This window comes from Patella vulgata, chromosome 1 (assembly GCF_932274485.2).
Source record: "Patella vulgata chromosome 1, xgPatVulg1.2, whole genome shotgun sequence".
NCBI classification, from domain to species: domain Eukaryota; kingdom Metazoa; phylum Mollusca; class Gastropoda; family Patellidae; genus Patella; species Patella vulgata.
The window spans coordinates 8,022,905-8,045,686 of record NC_065879.2 but is presented as its reverse complement, the minus strand read 5'-3'; the positions used below and the strand labels follow the sequence as shown (position 1 = coordinate 8,045,686).

The 22,782-nt window shown below is 37.6% G+C and overlaps 1 protein-coding gene across 1 annotated transcript; it reads left to right on the top strand.

The window, feature by feature from the left end:
* Positions 1–241: 241 nt before the first annotated feature.
* On the top strand, positions 242–21,294 carry LOC126812577 (uncharacterized). The gene is made up of 14 exons (XM_050539038.1): positions 242–292; positions 2,213–2,285; positions 3,842–4,062; positions 5,345–5,546; positions 6,645–6,794; positions 8,740–8,882; positions 9,520–9,745; positions 11,306–11,443; positions 12,414–12,560; positions 13,654–13,763; positions 14,332–14,527; positions 15,513–15,653; positions 18,928–19,098; positions 21,007–21,294. Exons 1-14 carry the CDS (start codon positions 242–244, stop codon positions 21,282–21,284), a joined length of 2,247 nt encoding a protein of 748 aa, XP_050394995.1. The 3' UTR covers positions 21,285–21,294.
* Positions 21,295–22,782: the final 1,488 nt, after the last annotated feature.

Sequence of the window (22,782 nt, the reverse complement as noted above, 5' to 3'; positions counted from 1 at the left end):
CCCTACGCACAAACGAATTTTTGAAATAAAATTAAACCGAAATGACCTAGTTTGTGTCGAGTGGACGTTAAACCCCATTTCTCTCTATCTTTCTCTCTCTCTTTCTCTCTCTCTCTCTCTCTATCTCTCATTTGATATAGCGTCATTTGACATAGCGTGTAGATAATATACAAATAGTAGTCAATTATATATATATATAGGTTTACCGTGCACGTGATGAATCATGTGACTATATGCAGTCATGGGTGTAGGAGGAGTGTTGTTTTTATTTCTATCACTGCTTACTGCTTTGGTAAATATCATATTAATATCTCAATCCTAAATTCACTCTGTATATTATCCCAATCCTATTTTTCTTTTCTGGCCATTTAATAATTTTAATAATTTTATCAGTACATTAAATTCAATAGAAGATAGGTCTACTGATCTAGATAGAAATCACCAATACAAGTGAGTATGTCAGTGAACCGCTTATCTCAAACGTACTCTCGTGCGTTACACAGGGGCGGATCCTGGTGGGTATGTAGCCCCACCCCCTCCCTCCTCCACGAAACCAGTTATTTCAATACATAGCAGTATGGTGATGTTGTAACTGATCAAATTGAAAGTTTTTTCGGGCCCACGGTAAAACATGAATCTTATTTTTTCTTTATTGTTTTTATTTTGTATGGTATGAACTTAAAAGACATTTCTGGGCTCATTAAATTTATTCGGTTTTGACTTTTACAACAAAATATGTAAAAATATATAAGGAATTTCAAATTATTCGGTGCGTGTAAATTTATTTTTATAAGAATCCCTCCCCGTTCGGCACGAAATAACGCTTGATTCTACTACACCGGAGGCTGAGTGATGGGGGGGGGGGGGGGTTCCATCAAATGGGCACAAAACCAGACCTTACTTTTCTAGAGTAAAGTTTTGCGTAGAATACGATGCCGGATGGTAATAAGTCCGCCGTTTCGGTGTTTTCCAGATATTCGGGTCAAAGGTCAAATGAGGTCATTTACACTTAAAACTAATGCTCCGCCATTCTTATATCATGAAAACATGCTGAAAACGATCGAAAGTAATCAAACTTCCAATAAAAATGTTAACTTGCTAAATTCACCTTTGTTCTTTGTGACCCAAGGAGGGGGGGGGGGGGCAAAAGGACAAATTTTCCGTTTTTGCACTAGGAAGATTTAAAGCAATAAAATGTCAGCGTGAAATATAAGAACTAAAGCGAAACCTGTTCTAATTTATAAAAGAAACATTTAAAACTTATCTTTGAACTGTTTCATGGTTTGACTCCAGCTTGCAGACCGCGTGGATTTCCGGGAATCCCAATCTGGGGAAAACGACGTTAATCTGTGACCGGAAAACACGTATCAGACGACGCGGTTAAAGGTTTGCAAATTTTTTATGAGTTTTCATGAATTTTGCCGGATCATGGACACAGATAAAACCAACAGATGCATTGCACATTATAGCCCACGGGATATAAATGTCGTATTAGTAAATGTTACCGGGAGAAAGTTTGGCAAACTTCGTGACGCGGCCTACAACTGGAGTTCAGCCATGAAACTATCCAATTGTTTTTTCGCACAACTAGTTTCATTATGTATAGCAATCGTTGTGAAACTAAATCAAAGAGATTATGATTTGACAGTTTTTACGTATTTTTGAAACAGGTTTCCAAGTGTTTTGGTTCTTTTATGCAAGATCTTTTTCGACGTTCTAAAGTAAATGTACGGTGATAAGACGACCTAAAGACAAGTTAAAATGTTCTTTTTATTAATTAGAACGGGTTTAGCTTTAGTTTTTAGTTTTTACGCTGACATTTTATTGCTTTAAATCTTCCTAGTGAAAAACTGACAATTTGACATTTCGGCCTCCGGGGTCACAAAGAACAAAGGTAAATTTAGCAAATCAACATTTTTATTGAAAGGTCGATTACTTTCGATCATTTTCAGCATGTTTTCGTGATACAAGAATGGCTGCGCAGTCACTTTTAGTGCAAATGACCTCATTTGACCTTTGACCCCGAATATCTGGAAAACGCCCCAACGGTGGACTGATTACGCAAAATTTTACTCTAGAAAAGTTGGGTCTGGTTTTGTGCAAAGTTTGATGGACACCCCACCCCCACCCCCGCACTGAGCCTACAGGCTATACATTTGTGTATATTTATGAAAATGAGGTTAACCGTCGTATTTTTTATTTTTGCTATTAGGTAAACACTGATGGCGTTCCCTACTCTGAAACAAAGATTGAAAAAGTTCATATTATTTTTATGAATCATTTAGGTGAGTCATCAATTTAATTATTGATTGGTTTGATTGTATATTAAACTTTAATTTTTAAAAACTTAATGACATAATCGTTTATCTCTGATTCGACAATTTTATTAAACATTAATTTTTAACAACTTAATGGAATATTCTTTTATCCCTGATTCGACATTATTTTGATTTAATAATGAATGAGCGTTGAGCATCAGATCGGACTATAATCTAGTAATTATCGCAAGCTAGCGATACATCGAGAGTTGATTGATGTCTAATTAATAATTTAGATAACATTTCAGACATAAAGATAGACCAGAAATAGGCAGATTTAGCTCTTGCATAATGTATGTTAAGTAATGATTTCGTTGATTGACAGGGGGGGGGGTGGATGGCCGAATGATTAGCACGTGTGGCTGTATCATACGGCCTGTCATTGAGTCAACTGGCGTGGTTTCGAATCCCCGGTTGTACGTGACAAGGAGTAGGGTGGCCTGTCCAACCTCGTATGTGTCGAGTGGACGTTAAACCCCATCTCTCTCTCTCTCTCTCTCTCTCTCTCTCTCACCCGTTGCTTGATAAAGACGAGAAAACCCTCGTCGAAACGTCGCTGAAATAAACTCTTCAAGTAACTTGTATTCCATATAATTGTGTCATGTGTTATTCTCATCCAGTTACTAAATGCCACTTAAACAATTTACTAATAACATGTATATTGTTTTCCACTCTGGAGTCATTGAAACACTGAAAAATATTTTTGGGGAAAGCGGGGTCCTTGAAAAAAAGATAAAACGTATCTCGGAATTTTCCCCCTGACAAGAGCCTGGCAAGGAACAGTGTCTAGTTGTTCGGGTGGGTAAAAAATCGAGATCCGTGTACGCGTTGGTATGCACGTTAGAAACCTTGGTAATTGGAATTCGAAATACGGGTTAGGCCGGAGCGTCGCTGCCCGCGCGCATAATTTCCCTAAAAGCACCTCTGTCTTCATTATCCCGGTTGGTGCAGAAATATAGGACTTTAAACCCCATTTCATTTCAAAAATAATATTGCTATTATAATTTGGCAAAGGTGCGTTTTATCTTTTTGTTTTGTTTTTGTTTGGGGTTTGTTTTTGTTTTTTTTGGGGGGGGGGGGGCGGTAAATACTATTTCTATAAATAATATCAATACTATTTCTATAAATAATATCAATACTATTTCTATATATAATATCAATTTTTATTTCTATAAATAATATCAATACTATTTCTATAAATAATATCAATTTTATTTCAATAAATAATATCAATACTATTTCTGTAAATAATATCAATATTATTTCTATAAATAATATCAATATTATTTCTATAAATAATATCAAAATTATTTCTATAAATATTATCAATACTATTTCTATAAATAATACAAATTTTTATTTTAAAATAATATTTCTGTAAATTTTTTATATTTATTTCAAAATGATATTTCTATATTTTTTTTTTTTATATTTATTTCAAAATGATATTTCTATACTTTTTTATTCTTATTTTAAAATACTATTTCTAGAAATAAAATAATTTTTTTTATAATGTTTTTCAGATGTGGGGTATAATGGTATATCGCCTACAGTGGGGTTTATAAACAATATATTTAACATATATTACCACAAATATTTTCCACGAGCTGTAGCTTTATCTAAAGCTATAGAACAATTACAATCTAATGTCACATTTATCTATACTACACATCCATGGCTCGTCAGCTCCTATATTAACTGTCAAAATGGTCCGCCCATGTTACTTAACAACATAACGTTAAAGGTTAGCTTGAGTTTTTTTGTTTTTTGGGTTTTGTTTTTATTTATTTTTTCTTCTGTTGTCTTTAAACAGACCAGGTGGTTCAGTGAGTAAGGCGCTGGTACATTAAACATAGTTTCGGTTGTCCTGGAAAGTTCGCGAGAATCCGACGTTGTTTCTTTCCCCTTTTCAGCTGTGCAGGGCGGAGGGCGCTGGCTCACTAAACATAACTTCGGTTATCCAGTAAAAGTTCGCGGGAATCCAGCGTTGTTCGTCCTTGTCAGTGATGCAGGATGGAGGGCCTAGCAAGAAATAACATCTAGTTGGTCAGATGGGACGAAACATCGAGTTTCTGTGTAAACATTAGCATGGCATTTGTAATTCGGACAAGAGGAGGTCAAAAAGCTGTTGTCCAGGCCAATTTGACATCATGGCGTATGCCCGTCTTGATAAGCCCGGTTGCTGCAGAAAAGTGGGGCGTTAAAGATACATTCCCGCGTGCAAATTGGGTGATTTAATGGTATATATGGACTAAAAACATATTCAAACTAATTAATTTGTCATAATTTTGCTTCAAATCCTTCTCAAACATTGTAATTGCGAAGGAATGCCCTGCTATAAAAATTCGATCAAACCAGGTCATGTTTACGTCACGTGACTTACCTCCCTTGGAAGTCAGAGGAGAATTCATTGCATACATAAGACGATGTTGTCTTTAATCGCTTACTATTTATTACAAATATCGAATCCTAATTAAATTCTCGGATTATCCATGACCCGCGTCATGTTTTATCTCAGTCAGTGTTGAAAGTCTAACTCTTCATAAAGTTTATCAACTTGTACATCAAGCGCTCAATGTTCGCTTGTGACCTTTGACATCACGCATGCAGAAGTTCCTAATCGTCGGGCTGTTGATTAGGGGAACCCTTACATTTTTGTCCTGTATACGCTCCATGAGTGTTTTTCGGGAAATCCAGTATTTTTCTAGTAAGATTGGATATCTCTCTTTCCATATATACCAAAATTGCCATACTTTTATTGGAAATAACCACCCGATAAATACTTTTCTGGGAACCCATCTTTAAACTCCATTTTTGATTTTAAACCCCCGTCAGTTGTATGAAATTTATAAATAGAGACCCAAGATTACGTTAATTCAGGAGATCCGCTTAACCCTAAGTGTCACCAAAGTTGAAGGGCTGTGAAAGTTTACGCAATAAAGTATCTTTGTTGCCGTCCCCAAAGGGTTCAGTTTTAGGTACTTTCAATTCAGATATTATATACGCATACATTCTGGTCATTTCAGTGTCCGACTGCTCAGGAAATTGGTGATTTCGAATGGGCGGTTAAGAAAGGATATATCACTTGGCATGCGGGACCAATGAACATGCAGCCTGAGAATTTGAATCAATTTCTTTTTGAACAAAGTTTGAACATCAGTCAACAACTGGATAACGTTTATGGTATACAACGACAGTTTAAAACATTAAGCCAGAGAGATGTACCGGGTAAATAAATTCTCTATAACTTATAAAATAAATGAAGCTTTGGTATTTTAAAGTCTGGATGTGCCATTTTAGAGTAAAACATATTCACGACAGATGACGACAGATAATAATTCCCCCAGTGAGTGTCCTTGTAAACAAATATAAGAGTAGACGATATGAAATTGAATAGGCCATTTATTATAAATAAATGACAAGAAAATTTAATATACGTAATAACAATAATGTAACAAAATAGACAAGAACATAAAAAAATACCGCATTGGGAATGATTATTATGAATTTCAATACTGATTAGCTAAATACATATTTTGTTGATAAGGATGGTGTACTGCCAAAGATTGTGAACGCCACGGACTGAGAGAGAGAGAGAGAAATGGGGTTTAACGTCCACTCGACACAAACTAGGTCATTTCGAGACTAACATATGGTTTAATTTTATTTCAATAATTCGCTTGCGCGTAGGGGTCTTTAGCAGTGGGAGGAAATCGCGGGACCCGGAGAAAACCCACGAGGTTGGACAGGCGACCCTACTACTCCTTGTCACGTACAACCGGGGAATCGAAACCACGCCAGTTGACTCAATGACAGACCTTATGATGCAACGCAAACGCGCTAACCATTCGGCCACCCAACCCTCCATAATACTATAAACAGCACCGAACGCTTTTTGAACTGATATTCCTATTAAAGGTTCATCTTTTACGGAATGTCTAGTCAGTCTCCCCTACCGTGGCGTTCAGGGGGGTTGGATGGCTGAATGGTTAGCGTGCGCGCGCTGTATCATAAAGTCTGTCATTGAGTCGACTGGCGTGGTTTCGAATCCCCGGTTGTACGTGGCAAGGAGTAGGGTCGCCTGTCCAACCTCGTGGGTTTTCTCCGGGTCCCGCGGTTTCCTCCCACTGCTAAAGACCCCTACGCGCAAGCGAATTATTGAAATAAGATTAAACCATATGTTAGTCCCGAAATGACCTAGTTTGTGTCGAGTGGACGTTAAACCCCATTTCTCTCTCTCTCTCTCTCTCTGTCTCTCTCTCTGTCCGTGTTCTTTTTATTTGAGAATATTATGTTGTTGAATTTATTGTTTTTTGTTTGTGCTAGGTATGACCCAGTCCGTGATACCAAGTTTAGCTAAATATGGCATCAAGGGGATCTCGGTTGGTGTGAATCCCAGTACAAGCCCACCTGGTGTTCCCAATCCGTTTCTCTGGCAATTCCAAGGGGAAGAAGTAATTGCAATGTGGCATAAAGGTACAATTTCTTTACTCTATAAAACACATATTTTGTATCGTTACGCATACCAGAAACACTGAAATTCGGGAGCCACGGTTGCTAGGTGGTTAAGAAGCTGGCTCGCTAGCCTGGAGGTCGGATGTTCGATCCCTGCATTGGCCGAGAAAGTTCATCGTGATTTTCCGACGTGGTTTCCACTTGTCAGTGGTGCAGAACGGAGGGCCTGACAAGGACAGCTGTCTAGTGCTTCGGATGATACGAAAACCCGAGGTCCCGTGTATACTTTGGAATGCACGTTAAAGATCCCTTGGCAGTTGGAATTCGATATAAGAGTAGGCGGTAGTACTGCTGCCCGGGCAAATTTTCCTCATAGCACACTGTATGGCGTATGACCGTCTTCATTAGCCCAGTTCGGAACAGAACAGTAGGACGTTAAACCCCATTTCATTTCATTTCATTTACACTGAAATTCATATATATATATATGAAATATAAATTAACAATTAGCTTATTTAATCAAAGATGTATGGAGACATTCTGTAGATATACATCCATCAAATCTGCTTTTTTGAGATTCAAGTTTGTTTTTCGTTATTCGCCAATATCGAAAAACGAGCCCATGATTAACTCTCTTGACATCGGATGGTCGCTTTATGTAATGGATGGAAACACGATTTCCATTTAATGATTTAAATTTAAAATAGATATTCGAGACTTTGTTTATTAACGTAGCAATGGTAGCAATGAAAATCGAGTCTACACTATTCTGATAAAAACTTCCAACATCCAGAATAAAGCAATTTGATTGAAATTTTAAATATATTCATTTTTTATAATCTATTTTGAACTATTTTAGCGAGAACTGTCAGTCCTTTGTCTCAATCAGTGGTTCTCGACCTTTTCTTGCCAACGGCACACCTTGGAACACATGAAAAAACAGCGGCACACCTGGCTAAATAATATATGAAAAATATTTGAATTTTGCAAAATAAAAACAAGGCAAGTCATAGACTCCATACAACAGTAGACATATTAGTCATATACACATTTATAATGATTCAAACTTAATAAAGAAAAACACAGCTACGAACTTACCAGTAGACACCAGTGAATACTTAACTGGAATCACATGTTCTTTAGCATTTTCTTGGTGTGTCGTTCAAAATTTCGCGGCACACCTAGGAAGATCTCGCGGCACACAGGTGTGCCGCGGCACATTGGTTGAGAATCACTGGTCTAAATCATACATAATGTATGTTTCACTAGTGTTTTATCAACAGCACGGTAATAGGCTGAGTGTTACTGGGTAATAACTCTGATTAACCTTTAAATGCAGTGCCCAGGCATTTAAAAGCGAGAATTTCATATTTTTAATTTATATTTTTTAAATGTATTAAAATAACGCCTTAAAATAGATGGTATCTGTAAACAGTACTACCTTGTTAAAGAATAATCCTATTAATCCTATAATTCACTATTGCCAGTTGAGAAATTGGAAAAAAAATATCTTTTTCAACTTCAAATTGAAACGTTTGAAGATAGCTATTCCATGGGGGTGGTGGGGGATAGAAAAACAAGGGAGGTAATTGTGTTATTATTTCCAGTGTGAATGATTTTTTAAGTGTGAGAATGATGCCTATGATCGTATAATAGTGAGTTGACAACCTATTGAGCAAAAGACATAGAAATAATTATGTTTCGACTTTCTTAGAAAATATGAAATTCTCGCTTTCATAAAAATACAACAATCTGATTAAAACACAGATGCTATTTCGTTTCGTTTTTTATAGTTCAAAATTTGTTTTATTTGTCTGTATGTAGTGTAGGCATAGAAATATATAAATATTTATATATTTCTATGAGTGTAGGTCATCGAAAGTATATAAAACGAAACGAAATATAGATCTGTATTTTAATCAGACTAATAAAATCAATAACAGAAACAACATGCATATTACTTCAGGTGGTTACCCCTTGAATCCTGGACCCGATCCATCACAGCCAGGTGGTTTATCTAGAAAAGACTGTGTTATTGTTGACGGCTTCTCCGAGGCCTTGTGCTTCGCCTTCAGGACTGATAATGCTGGTCCCCCAGAATCGGTCAAAGCAAGTATATTTTTATGTTAAATATCGTAGTTGATATTTATCTCAATTCAGTCAATGAAACAAGAAATTAGAATAGTACGATTAACACAGATTCTGAAATCAGATGGAATCGTGTATAGTAATACAAGTACTATTTCAATTTGAATATGAAACATTAATTGATGGTGTAGCATTGTCCGTTATCATACAAACGTTTACGATAGAAAGCAAAGATCCTAGTATAGAACCTTGGGCAACCTCGGTATGTTGTTGTTGTTCTTAGTGTTTAAATAACGTCCACGTCCACCGAAGGTGATATCGCAGACAAGTCTTATTTTCATTTTTATTATCTTAGCGCACGCGCAGAAGTCTTTCCTGTGAGAGGAAACCGGAGTACCCGGAGTAAATCCACGAGATTGAGAAGGCGCCCCTATCTCCAAGCCATATACCCTCACACGGGGAATCTAAACCACAATTGCAAGCTATAGGTTACCAACCAGCTAGAGGTCGAAGCGCGACACTTGGCCATCCCAGCCCCCCCCCCCACCCTAACCTCGGCATCTGAACGCATGCACTTTTATATACGGGACGCTATTAGACATCGTTTGGTTTCAGATAGCAAATTTCGATAGGATTAATTCTTTTCAATATTTAACAGGAAATATTATCGAATTATGCTATTCTGGCTGCAGAATTCCCAGGAGCAAAACTCATGGCATCGACATTTGAAAATTATGTTCAAGCGTTATACCCAATCAAAGACCAGTTACCAAAAGCAAGTTATGAAATCGGAGATACCTGGATTCAAGGAATTGCTTCCGATCCTCTGAAAATGTCCAAATACAGAAGTTTTTCTCTGACCCTTCAAGAATGTTTTCAAACCGGTATGTCAGATATTTTCTCATAAAATCTATTTATAAATATTGTTTTGTGATGTAACTAGTTATGTCGGGTTATGGTGGAGGTCGGGTGTTCGATCCCTGCATTGGCCGAGAAAGTTCATCCAGATTTTCCGGCGTGGTTCCCCCTTGTCAGTGATGCAGGAGGAACGGCCTGACAAGGACAGCTGTCTAGTCGTTCGGATGGGACAAAAAACCGAGGTCCCATGTACACATTGGCGTGCACGTAAAAGATCCCTTGACAGTTGGAATTCGATATAAGAGTAGGCTGTAGTTTCGCCGTCCGGGCAAAATGTCCCTCATAGCACGCTGTATGGCGTATGCCCGTCTTCATTAGCCCAGTTCGTAGCAGAACAGTAGGATGTTAAACCCCGTTTCATTTCGTTATGTCAGGCACGGGTATAAAACGCGTGAATGAGAATTATGCGGAAGCGGGTGAGTCGTGGTTGAGAATTGTGCGTTCGTGTACGATTCGTTGATGAGAACGATTAATATATTACAAGGTGTTACTTGGTGAGATTCTTTTAATGACGGCGTTAACCACTCAATCAGCAGAATCAGGCGTATTTTAGGGTTATACTAGAAGATCGTAGTTACTCTCGTCTAACACCTCGAATGGTTGTTTCTAAGGTTCACTTAATGAATTCCTCCTCTAATATTCCTTAAATATCTCAAAAATATTTTTCAACAAAGTGTTGAAAAGGTCGGCTAACGCAGTCAATGTTTTTAAAAGTATAAACCGTGTCCCCGAATAACAAAGTTGACAAGACTTGTTTAAATCTTTAATCCTTCGGATGAGACGAAAAACCGAGGTCCCGTGTATATATTGGAATGCACGTAAAAGATCCCTTAGCAGTTGGAATTCGATATAAGAGTAGGCGATAGTGTCGCTGCCCGGGCAAAATTTCCCTCATAGCACACTGTATGGCGTATGCCCGTCTTCATTAGCCCAGCATAGGAGCAGAACAGTAGGACGTTAAACCCCATTTCATTTCATTTCATTTTTAAATCTTTAATCTTCACACAGTCTTGTCAAGTTTGGTATCCGGGGATTTTTATCATGAATTATTTACAAAGAATGGTTCCTGTTCTTCCTTGGTCGAATCACTGAGCCCAAAACTCACTTGCACTGTCATACCCGTCAGACCGGGTGGCGTCTCCATGGTCGCCAATAATCGCCGTTTGAGCACGTTCAAAACCAACGCCAAGGGTCTGCGTTCTGACCTGGACAGATGTAAGAACGCGATTTTTTTCAAGTTTGTAATATTTTGGGACATTTTCTCGCGTCGTGTTCGTGGTTATGCATTTTCTTGTCGGTGTACGGTCGCAGCAGCGCAGTAAGGACATCACCCCGGTCTAACGGGGGCATTAGAGGGACTCTTCCGCCCTTTCCTTCCTTTTAGTGAACGGTTTTTTCGTCACTTTTGGCGAATTTTGTTATGTATTATATGATAACAGAATATTTGATGTGTACGAAAGTGTACCAAAATGTCCGCTAATGCGGCCAAGGTGTTCTGCTCTGATGATGATAATGTTATTTTACAGGCCAGTGTGATACAGATGATAGTAGAATATTTAATGCTATTAGATACATAATAAAACCACCAGAACATACATGGGGACTACCAACAGTTAACGATTTTATTCACTGGTCAAACCCCGATTTTAATATCGCTAGATCAGGTAACTTATTACCCTATTTACCAGTAGGGGTTGCTTTTGTTGTTAAATTGTATTAAGTTATCAGAAGTACGGGTTCTGTTTTTCGATTTTCAGTATAAAAATGCGAAATAACATTAGTTATCGTAAAACAGTTTGGGACTGTTACCTAAAGGCGGGGAAAAGATTCTTTGTTACAAAGTAATTTGTAGATTCTCTAATATGTAAATGTTTTGTCATTTTTATATACATAATGTCATAATTACTATATTATAGTACGTAAAGGGAATTTTTGATGGACTATTTTGAATTTATTAAGAATGTATATTCTCAGTTATTTTTGTGATAATTTTTTTTTACTAATATTGCTATAATTTATTGTAGTAAATAAAAGAGATTTTCGATCCATTATTTCGAATTTAGATCTACTATTATGTATTTATTAAACATACATTACGCAAGAGTTAAATCTGCCTATTGCGGGTCTTTCTTTAGGCCTGAATTAACATATCCAGACCATAATCAACTCTCTCTGTCACTAGCCTGTATTTGAATCCCATCTGCTTCTCAACGCTCATTGATGATTATATCCAAAAATGGATAATTGAGACTATGTTTTATTGTACCGACCTTAGTAATGATGATCGAGGCTTGGCCTAAAATTCAAAAGCTAACATCTCGGTTCCGAGTGGATCAATTTGACTGAAATTTTCTGCAAATTCCCTTTACATTATCAAGTTTTTAACTATTATAGTGAGAGCTCCTAGCTCGTTATCTAATCTACCATGATGTCCCTTTAAGAATGTACGCAGTTATTTTTGTGAGGAAAAAAAATACCAATATTGCTGTCTATATATTATGGTAAATAAAAGAATTCTTCGATCTATTGTTTCGAAATTAGATCTACTATTATGAATTTATTCATAACGTGCGCTGTATAAACATATTTTAAAAAGATTTCTAGGATTTCCATTTCATTGCTCTGTTTTTGCAGATCAGAATTTTTTAAATTGCGATGCTGCCTGGGCAGAACAAAGGACATTTATAGATTTAGCTTTAGCTTCGCTAGAAGATCATCCTGTAGTCGAGAGGGTTGTAGCTGGATTAGCAGAACTTATACCTAGAAAACCAGATCTTACCAGTAAGTTATAAATGAAATGAAATGGGGTTTAGCGTCCTACTGTTCTGCTCCTATACTGGGCTAATGAAGACGGGTCTACGCCATACAGTGTGCTTTGAGGGAAATTTTGCCCTGGCAACTGCACTATGGCATACTCTTATATCGAATTCCAATTGCCAAGGGATCGTTTACGTGCACGCCATTGCATACACGGGACCTGGGAATTTCGTCCCACCTGAACGACTAGACATTTGTCCTTGCCAGGCCCTCCTTCCTGCACCACTGGAAAATCCTGATGAAATTTCTCGGCCAATGCAGGGATCGAACATGCGACCTCCAGGCTAGCGAGTCAGCGTCTTACTCACTTGGCCACCATGACTCCAAGAACGAAACCTAGTACATCTCCTTTTTAGTATCAATCTAGAATTCGCATATTTACCTAGTGCACGACACCAGTCACGTCTGGACCCACATGATGGCCGAGATTTTCCAGTCTGGTTCCCCTTTTCAGGGCCTGGCAAGAAACGATTTCAAGTCGTTCGGATGGGACAAAAAAGGGATCCCTTTTCCACGATGGTGTGCATGGAAGAGAATTCATAACACATGCAAATATGGGGAAATTAGGCGTAAACCGCGTAATGCCCTGTCTTCATTAGCCCGGTTAATGCAGAAATGTAGATTATAATATTATTTATATAATTGGTAGATTATAATATTATTTATATAATTGGTAGATTATAATATTATTTATTGGTAGATTATAATATTATTTATATAATTGGTAGATTATGATATTATTTATATAATTGGTAGATTATGATATTATTTATATAATTGGTAGATTATAATATTATTGATATTATTTATATAATTGGTAGATTATAATATTATTTATATAATTGGTAGATTATGATATTATTTATATAATTGGTAGATTATAATATTATTTATATAATTGGTAGATTGTAAAAGTATATATATATATAATTGGTAGATTATAATATTTTTTATATAATTGGTAGATTAGTATATTATAATATTATTTATATAATTGGTAGATTATAATATTATTTATATAATTGGTAGATTATAATATTATTTATATAATTGGTAGATTATAATATTGAAAAAGATGTTACACAGACGTATTATTGTGATGACCGAATACAAGTAGCCTTCAACACCCAGGGTTTTATACAACATTTATATGATCCTTACAACAAGGTAAGACACCTTTATCCAGTTAACCCAGAAACGCTCTTAATAAAATCAATATCTTGTGCTGGTTCTAAGCGAAATTCATTTTTGTTACTCGCCGTTGCATTATTTACTGCTGATCTGGTTGGATAGCCGAATGGTTAGCACGTCAACTGGCGGGGTTTCGATTCCCCGGTTGTACGTTAAAAGGAGTAGGGTCGGCTGTCCAACCTCGTGAGTTTTCTCATGTGTTGGTCCCGAGGTGACCCAAGTTTGTGTCAAGTGGACGTTAAACTCTCTCTCTCTCTCTCTCTCTCTCTCTCTCTCTCTTTTTTTTTTTTACTTTATCGACTTGTGTTGATATTTTTTGATATCAAAATCAAAAAAGACTCGTAGGATGTTCTCTATATATGAAAAGAAATTAAAAAAAAGATACGTGGGAAAGTTTTCGATGTGGAATACCACAAGGGTCAGTATTCGTTCCTTTATTACCGAACACTAGGTAAAAATCAATCATTGGTATGACAACTATGACAGGTATTTTCAAAATCACAATTGTATCTTTGATAAATGCATGCATGTTTATTCTCTTCAGGTGAACTGGGCATCCGAGAATAACCCCATGGGCGAGTTTCTATATAACAGTTATAATGATTCGGATTTTGACTATATGAATTCGTACTACAGTTATCTAGGAAATGCTGGCTTTTATAAGATTAATCTAACTGATAACGCTCATCCCGAATCCAAGAAATGGCCAATGAAATTACAAACACTTTACAAATATGAATGTAAGTGCGTCATTTCTTTTAATGCTGGGTTACGATAGGATTGTCTCAATCTGATTAAAACACAGATCCTATTTCGTTTCGTTTTTATAGTTCAAAATTTCGTTTTACTTTTCTTTACTACACTAGGATCTGGAAGAGTTGTTATATTACCGGCATTCTCGTTGAAGTGAGGGATTAGCCAATGAAACGGTCTGTTACGGCGAGTTCTTGACCTTTTTACGCACGGAACTATTGGTAAACCACTAGAAACGTCAACGCTGATTGATTAATCAATGTCTGACTTCATAGGGTCAAAAGCCGCTCGTTTGACCCCTGACGTAAACTCCCACTATAACTTGCCAGATCTTCATGTAGTGTAGGCCATCGAAAGTATAAAAAAAAACGAAACGAAATATAGATCTGTATCTTAATCTGATTGGGACTGTCCCTATTGAGTCCAGGATCTGCTACGTGCAGATTCATTCGAATACGTTTCGATACGATCAACTAATCCCAACCCTAACCCTAACACTGGACCTAGCATCAATGATTACCCTAACCCTAACATACAATCTCGCAAACAATCACGTGCCCTAACCTTTTATACATCCCAGCGACCTTGACAAAAATTGAGCTGGCCTTAACAAACCCTAGATTTAGCCGTGCTAAAACATGTGAACTTTGGTATTGCAAGTTTACAGAACAGAAAATTGATATATTCTAATTTTGGATCATCTGGAGCCCAAACCTATAGACATTGATGTTCTTGTGTTGTTATTCCTCTTCCTCGGGTGGGGGGGGGGGGGGTGGCAACGCTAATCTAAAAAAAAGTCTCAGCTTCCGGCAATTCAAGTACGATGGACATGAAACATGACCTTTTCCTTGGACAGTTGCGCATTGATTGACGTCGCGATTCCAAGATGGCTGCGATGACATCATGCTCGGCTCCTAGTCCATATTACGTTCGTACTTGTTTGTTTTAAAAACCAATGTATTTTATTTTCAGTGCCTGATAAAAAATGCGATTTTATGTTGAAATTGGTTCCAGTTTATAGCCGCAGTAATACATGGTACGGGGCGCCAAGTGAAATATTTATACAGTATACAACACGTGGTATAGATCCGGATGTAGGGGGTTACCCCGGTGGTAGGTACAAACACACCAAGTATCTTCTTTGGTTGGCATTTAGTTAGGGACCTTTCGCATCGGTACAAAAACGAACACCAAAACGAACATATGTACGTTTACATTTTCGTTTTCGTATCTTCTAACACGCGGTTTCGGAATCCGACGTACGATAATATTAATTAGCTAGATGGCGTTAATTTCCACTCCATGAACTTCTCGGTCAAGGCAAAGTTTTCAATCGATTTTTTGGCAGATGTTCAATAAATCAAGCAGAATATTGGATTTGAGCACATTCTACGAACTCTACACAATCAACAATATACACAAAATGATGGAAAATGATGGAAAATTCAATATATGAGACAAGAAACATATTCGTTTCCATACCTACGTAAATCCAGCTCCATACGCGTAACGAATGACGTTTTCGTTTTCGTACCGATGGGAAAGGTCCCTATACAAGGAACAATTTTATGGATACACAGTTACTGAGTTTGATATTAAGCGACGTTTCGACGAGGATACACTCGTCTTTATCAAGCAAATGATAAAGTAAGCTTAGGTTCGTTTTCGGCTATCTTACATTACATCAAGAGACTTTTTAATGACAGCAATAAAATATTCTAATGAGACCGAAATGAAATGGGGCGAGGGGATGGCTTAATGGTTAGCACGTGCGCGCTGTATCATAAGGCCTGTCAGTGAGTCAACTGGCGTGGTTTCGAATCCCCGGTTGTACGTAACAAGGAGTAGGTTCGCCTGTCCAACCTCGTGGGTTTTCTCCGGGTATTCCGGTTTCCTCTCACTGCTAAAGACCCCTAATCGCAAGCGAATTATTGAAATAAAATTGAACCATATGTTAGTCCCGAAATAACATAGTTTGTGTCGACTGGACGTTAAACCCCAATTCTCTCTCCCCGAAATGAAATAGGGTTTAACGTACTAGTTTTCTACACTGATTGGGCTACTGAAGACGGGCATACAGCTTGCTATCAGATAAATTTTCCCCGGTCAGAGGCGCTAAGTACTGCCTACTCTTATTTCGCATTCGAACTGTCAAGGGTTATTTCACATGCACGCAATTGTGTTCGCGGAACTTCGTTTTTTTTTGTTCCCAAACGAATGGCTAGACACTGTCCCTATCAGGTCTTCCGTCCTGCACCACTAACAAGGGGAAACCACGTCGGAAAATCACGATGAACTTTCTTGGCCATTGCAGGGATCGAACATCCGACCTCAAGGCGGGCCCGTAGCCAGTTCTTAAAATTTGGCGGGGCTACGGAATTTTTTGGAGGGGCTGAGGATGTGGCCGGCTAAGAACGCTCCTAAGAAATCATTGTTGTTGGCGAAATATTTGGGGGGGGGGGGGGCTAATTCGATTTTATTTTTTTTGGGGGGGGGGGGGGCGTGGCTACGGGCCCGCCTCCAGGCTAGCGAGCCAGCGTCTTAACCATCTATCCACCGTGGCTCCCTAACACCGAACCATCGAACCTCATGTAACAAATGTTTACTATTTTAATATCTTATATGTTTAGTCTTAAAACAGAAACGGTTCGTTTATCCTTTCAACAACGGATCAGTGGAAGGACAGTAATAAGTGTACATTAGGTTCATTCCATCAGAGTCACATGATAAACCATTGGACTAAAAGATATACGTACATTTCGGTAATAATGATATTTTGTAATTTTTTTATTTTTTTTTTTATTTGCGTTCAGATGACCCTTTAAGGTCGACGATAGGACACACTGTTTGTTTAAACTAGTAACTAATTCCATACATTTGATAGTCGTGATGTTGATGTTTTTATTTTTGGGATGGCGTCCTTTCAAGAAAGCCTAAGGCCCCGTCAAATCGAGTACAATGGACATGTAGCTTGACGTCACTGTTGTTTGGAAAATTGCGATTGGACATCGATTACAATAATATAGGGCCTACTAATAATATTACTAGTATGTCTGTTATCGATTAACGTGCTTCGATTTTTGGATATGACGCCACAATTCCACAATGGCGAGTTTCTAGTTCATATAGTAGGCCTACACTCGTACTTGTTTAGTTTAAGCTTACATAACTAAGAGTCTTAGTCGATATCCACAGTTTCAACCTTTTATAATTTTAGAATTAAAGGAGCTAAATCGTTAATATTTGGGACCTAGAAATTGACACAAATAGGTCGCAACGCATATATTAATGTAGGCTAATATGAATGTATATAAATTGATTTACATTCAATCGTTTCCGTTTTTACTCGAATTTCTAATCAGTTATTTTCGGCGAAATACGCCAGAAGTCTCAATCTAATGGGGGGGGGGGGGGGTAATTAACAGTTGTCGTCTGGAATCTGGGGTTTAACGTCCTGCACCTATCGGGATAATGAAAATGGAAAGCGGCCTATTTGTCTACTCTTCATAGAACTGAAGCTGTTAAGGGTTCTTTTACCTGCACGCAAACGAGTATACAAGTGGACCTCGGTTTTTCCTACAATCCAAACGACTAGGGACTTTTCCTTACGATGTTCCCCGCCCTCTACTACGGTTTTGGGGTGTTGTTTTTATTAAACTGTAAATGGCTATTTGTTTCAGCATTTGTCTGATATCCACCCTCGTGGGTTTTCTCCGGATCCTCCGGTTTCCTCCCACTGCTAAAGACCCCTACGCGCAAGCGCATTATTGTAATAAAATTAAACCATATGTTAGTCCCGAAATGACCTAGTTTGTGTCGAGTGGACGTTAAACCCCATTTCTCTCTCTCTCTCTATTTGTCTGATACGTTTACATAAGTCATTTAGTTTTATTCTGTCAATTACTTTAAATTTCCCATGTAGATTTCGGCTGATTTCCCAAGTAGATTTTGTATAATTTAAAGTAACAGTTTTTATCTAATTTCCTGGGCTATACACTGAAACAATTTTGTATAATTCTATCCGTTAGATTTGTCATAATGTACTTCAGAAATAGATTTTGTATACCGTTCTAGAAATGGATTTTGTATACCGTACCAGAAATAGAATTTGTCAACAATTCCAGAAAGAGGTTTTGTATACCGTACCAGAAATAGAATTTGTCAACAATTCCAGAAATAGATTTTGTATAACGTTCCAGAAATGGATTTTGTATACCGTCCCAGAAAAAGAATTTTAAACAGTTCCAGAAATAGATTTTGTATAACATTCCACAAATAGATTTTGTATAACATTCCACAAATAGATTTTGTATAACATTCCACAAATAGATTTTGTATACATGTACTACTTATGAATTAGGTCGCTGTAGTCTTCTTCTCATTTTAGGTTTGGATATAGTTGTTCAGTGGTTTGATAAAACATCTACACGACTTCCAGAATCGTTATCCTACAGTTTTACACCTACTTTAGTTAACGATTTACAGTGGAGACTGTCAAAGATTGGACATCTTGTTGATCCAGCCAATGTTGTTCTTAATGGCAGTCAATACTTACACGGTAAGTTTTACAGACGATTCAATATCTTCATGGATAAGAAAAAGTTCGAATGCTCCAAGATGTATATAACTTAATGAAAAGCAAATATTATTGGACCCAGTTGAATAAAAATCCATTGAGACTTGAATAAATATTTTATCTCCTGATGTAAATCACATTTCTTTGTTGTTATAGCTACAGTGGCCGGATTTATTTTAAAAATAAGACTGACGTATCGATTTGGGTTACAACAATTATGTTTTGAACAATAACGAAGATTCTTATTTTTTCTGTACTGTAACAAGCGTGCCCCCACCCTTTCCCGTTACATAGATTACAGAGTGCTTCAGCTCTGAACGTAGGTCTCATTACACTCGCCCTGTACTGGGCAACTTTTTACTGCTAAACGGTCGTGTGTCAGTCCCTGTGAACGCCTTACAATGTAAAGGGGCATTTTAGTGAGAAGATAAGGTCTCGCTTACCTCGCTCGAGTCAGTATGTCCGACACAACATGCTGTTAATAATAATAATAATAATAATAATAATCACTTTATTTCAAAAGGGTAGAAAATTAGGCCTGGGGCCTTTCTTACATTTTGCCCTTTTAACAACACCAAACATGCATAAAATCCGGAACAAATGTTTTACATAATGATAATAAATATATTAGATGTGCTGTTTGATAAATGTGAAAATATTTACACTATGAGAGGTATATAGAATTATACATGAACAGTATTTGCTCGAAGATAGGGATGAATACTTTTATACAAAATATATGTACATGGATCAACATGGAAGCTGTTAAAAATTATCTAAACCGAAAGTTTTTCGACAAAGATTCAATAGGACGGTTTCTGAACGTACAGGGCGAATGTAATGAGACCTACGTTCAGAGCTGAACTAATTACAGAGAGGTTGATGGAAATGGGGTTTAACGTCCACGCGACACAAACTGGATGGTTTCGGGACTAACACATGGGCTTTAGCGTTATAATTCGCTTGTGCGTAGGAGTCTTTGGCAGTTAGGGGAAACCAGATGACCCAGAGAAAACCCACGAAGTTGCTGGGCAAGCGATCCCTACTCATTGTGACGTACAAGCTGGGATACGAAACTTGACTCAATGGCAGACCTTATGATCTAAAGCGCACGCGTTAGACTACTCGAACTCCCATTCCCCCTTTCATAGATTCATAATATACAAACTAAATGTAATTAATTTTGAATAATATATTCAGAATTTCGATTCCCAGGTTGTACAAAACAAGGAGTTGGGGTTTTCTCCGGGTCCTCCCTCCGGTTTCCTCCCACTGCTAAATATCCCCTACGAGTAAGCGAATTATTGAAATAAAATTGAACCATATGTTAGTCCCGAAATTAATTAGTTTGTGTCGAGTGGATGTTTACCCCATCTCTCTCTCAAACAAATACCGTGGCTCAGATATTCTACAATTATTTCGAGGAAACCTCGGATTTTTGTAATATTTGTTTCTGTCCCATGGGAAATTGTTCCTTGCGCTAAATCAGCGGTAACCACAACCCTGAACCGAAATCTCCTGGATAGCGACTCACTTCCATACTCAGTAGCACCCTTGAATTTTATCAGCAATTTGGAATATTTCCATGTAAAATTTTATTAGTAATCAGGACAATTTCAGTGTAAAATTTTATTAGCTATTTGGGTCATTTCTGTGTAGAATTTTATTAGCAATCCGGTAAATATCCATGTAGAATTTTATTTAGCAATTCGGAAAATTTCCATGTAGAATATTATCTAGCAATTCGGAAAATTTCCATGTAGAATTTTATTAAGCAATTCGGAAAATTTCCATGTAGAATTTTATTTAGCAATTCGGAAAATTTCCACGTAGAAATTTTATTAGCAATTCGGAAAATTTCTAAATATTGTTTTTCTTTTATTATTTCAGCTGTAGACAATGGTGCGTATTATATTGATGCTAATGGCAACGGTTTACAGTTACTAACACAAGATGTTCCATTGGTATTACTTGCAACTAAAAAGCGATCTCCCTACCCGTTCCCCGTACCCTTAACCCCTATAACGCAACAAGATATAATAGGCCTAGGATTTAATTTTTATAATAATATCTGGGACACCAATTATATTTTATATTACCCCTACCTAACAGGGGATCAAGATTTGAAAAGTCGATTTAAAGTTAATTTCTTTTATAGACAAAAATAAACCAATTTAAGAAATATTTTCTTTTGCATTATGAAATATACTTTATCCTAGGAAAACTTAGATTTGGGGTGGGGTGGGGGGTAGGGGGAAATGAAATCGGGTTTAACGTCCTACAGTTCTGCTCCATTGGGCTAATGAAGACCGGCATACGCCATGCAGTTTGCTATGAGGAAAATTTTGCCCGGACAGCGACGCTATGGCCAACGCGTCTTTCGAATTCCAACAGTCAAGGACTCTTTTGTATGCACATCAATGTGTACATGGGACCTCGGTTTTTCGTTCCATCCGAACGACTATACTTTGTCCCTTGCCAGACCCTCCGTCCTACACAACTGACATGGGGGAACCACGCCCGAAAATCCTGGAGGAACTTTCTCGACCAACTCAGGCATCGAACACGGGACAACAAGGTTAGCGAGAGCCAACGTCTAACTCACTGAGCCACTGAGAGAGAGAGAGAGAGAGAGAGGGTTTATAAAGTCCACTGACCACAACCATATAGTCCATTTTTACTTCAATAATATCATAGGGGTTTTAATCAGTTGGAGGTAACCCAAAGCGACCCTACTCCTCCTACCCATAAGCCGAGATCGAGAGAAATTTAAACGTCCACTCGACACAAACTAGGTCATTTCTAAACTTACCTGGTTCAATTTTATTTCAATAATTCGCTTGCACGTAGGGGTCTTTATTACATGGAGGAAATCGGAGGACCTGCAGAAAACCCACGAGGTTGGACAAGCAACCCTCCCTATTCCTTGACAGTAAAAGCTGAGAATCGAAGCCACACGAGTTGATTCAATGACAGACCTTATGATCTAAAGTACACATGTTAAACCATTCGGCCTTCCAAGGCTTACAACTCAGGTGTTTTTGTATAGTGTGTACCAGGGGCCTGTTTCACGAAATTTTAACTAAGATAAAATCCAAATTTTAGTAATTTGATTGGATAATATTAGATTGATTTAAGTGCTTAGCCAATCAAAATTGAAGTACCTACTAAAATTTGGATTGTATCTTTAGTTAGGATTATGAGAAACCGGGCCCGGGTTGATCTTCCCATCATGTTTGTAATATTTGGATTAATCATGGAAACAAAGGTGGCATAATATGGTTGAGTCGCACACAGAACACAACAGGCAAGAGGCCAGTGCTACCAGTGTCCTTCTGCTTGACTAAAATGGCCCCTAGTGTGTCACTGACTGACATTCTGCTATGCACTGGTTAGGTAATTGGGCATAATAAGTTTTGTGAGTCATGACCTAACGTTATGTAAACAATGTGGAGCTCTGTTTAAACCCAAATGATACTTTTACGCAGTTAGGTATTGGTTGTTAATCGGACTATTGACCAGTCATAATTTGGAACAGAAATTTGCTTTCATTACAACAGTGTTTGAGTGGGATTAGCTCTAATCAAACGAAGCACTGCCGAGAAGTATGTGAGTTCTTGAGACACTGAAACTCTGTTCCATTTCTTTCCTTCAGTGAAATTCAAC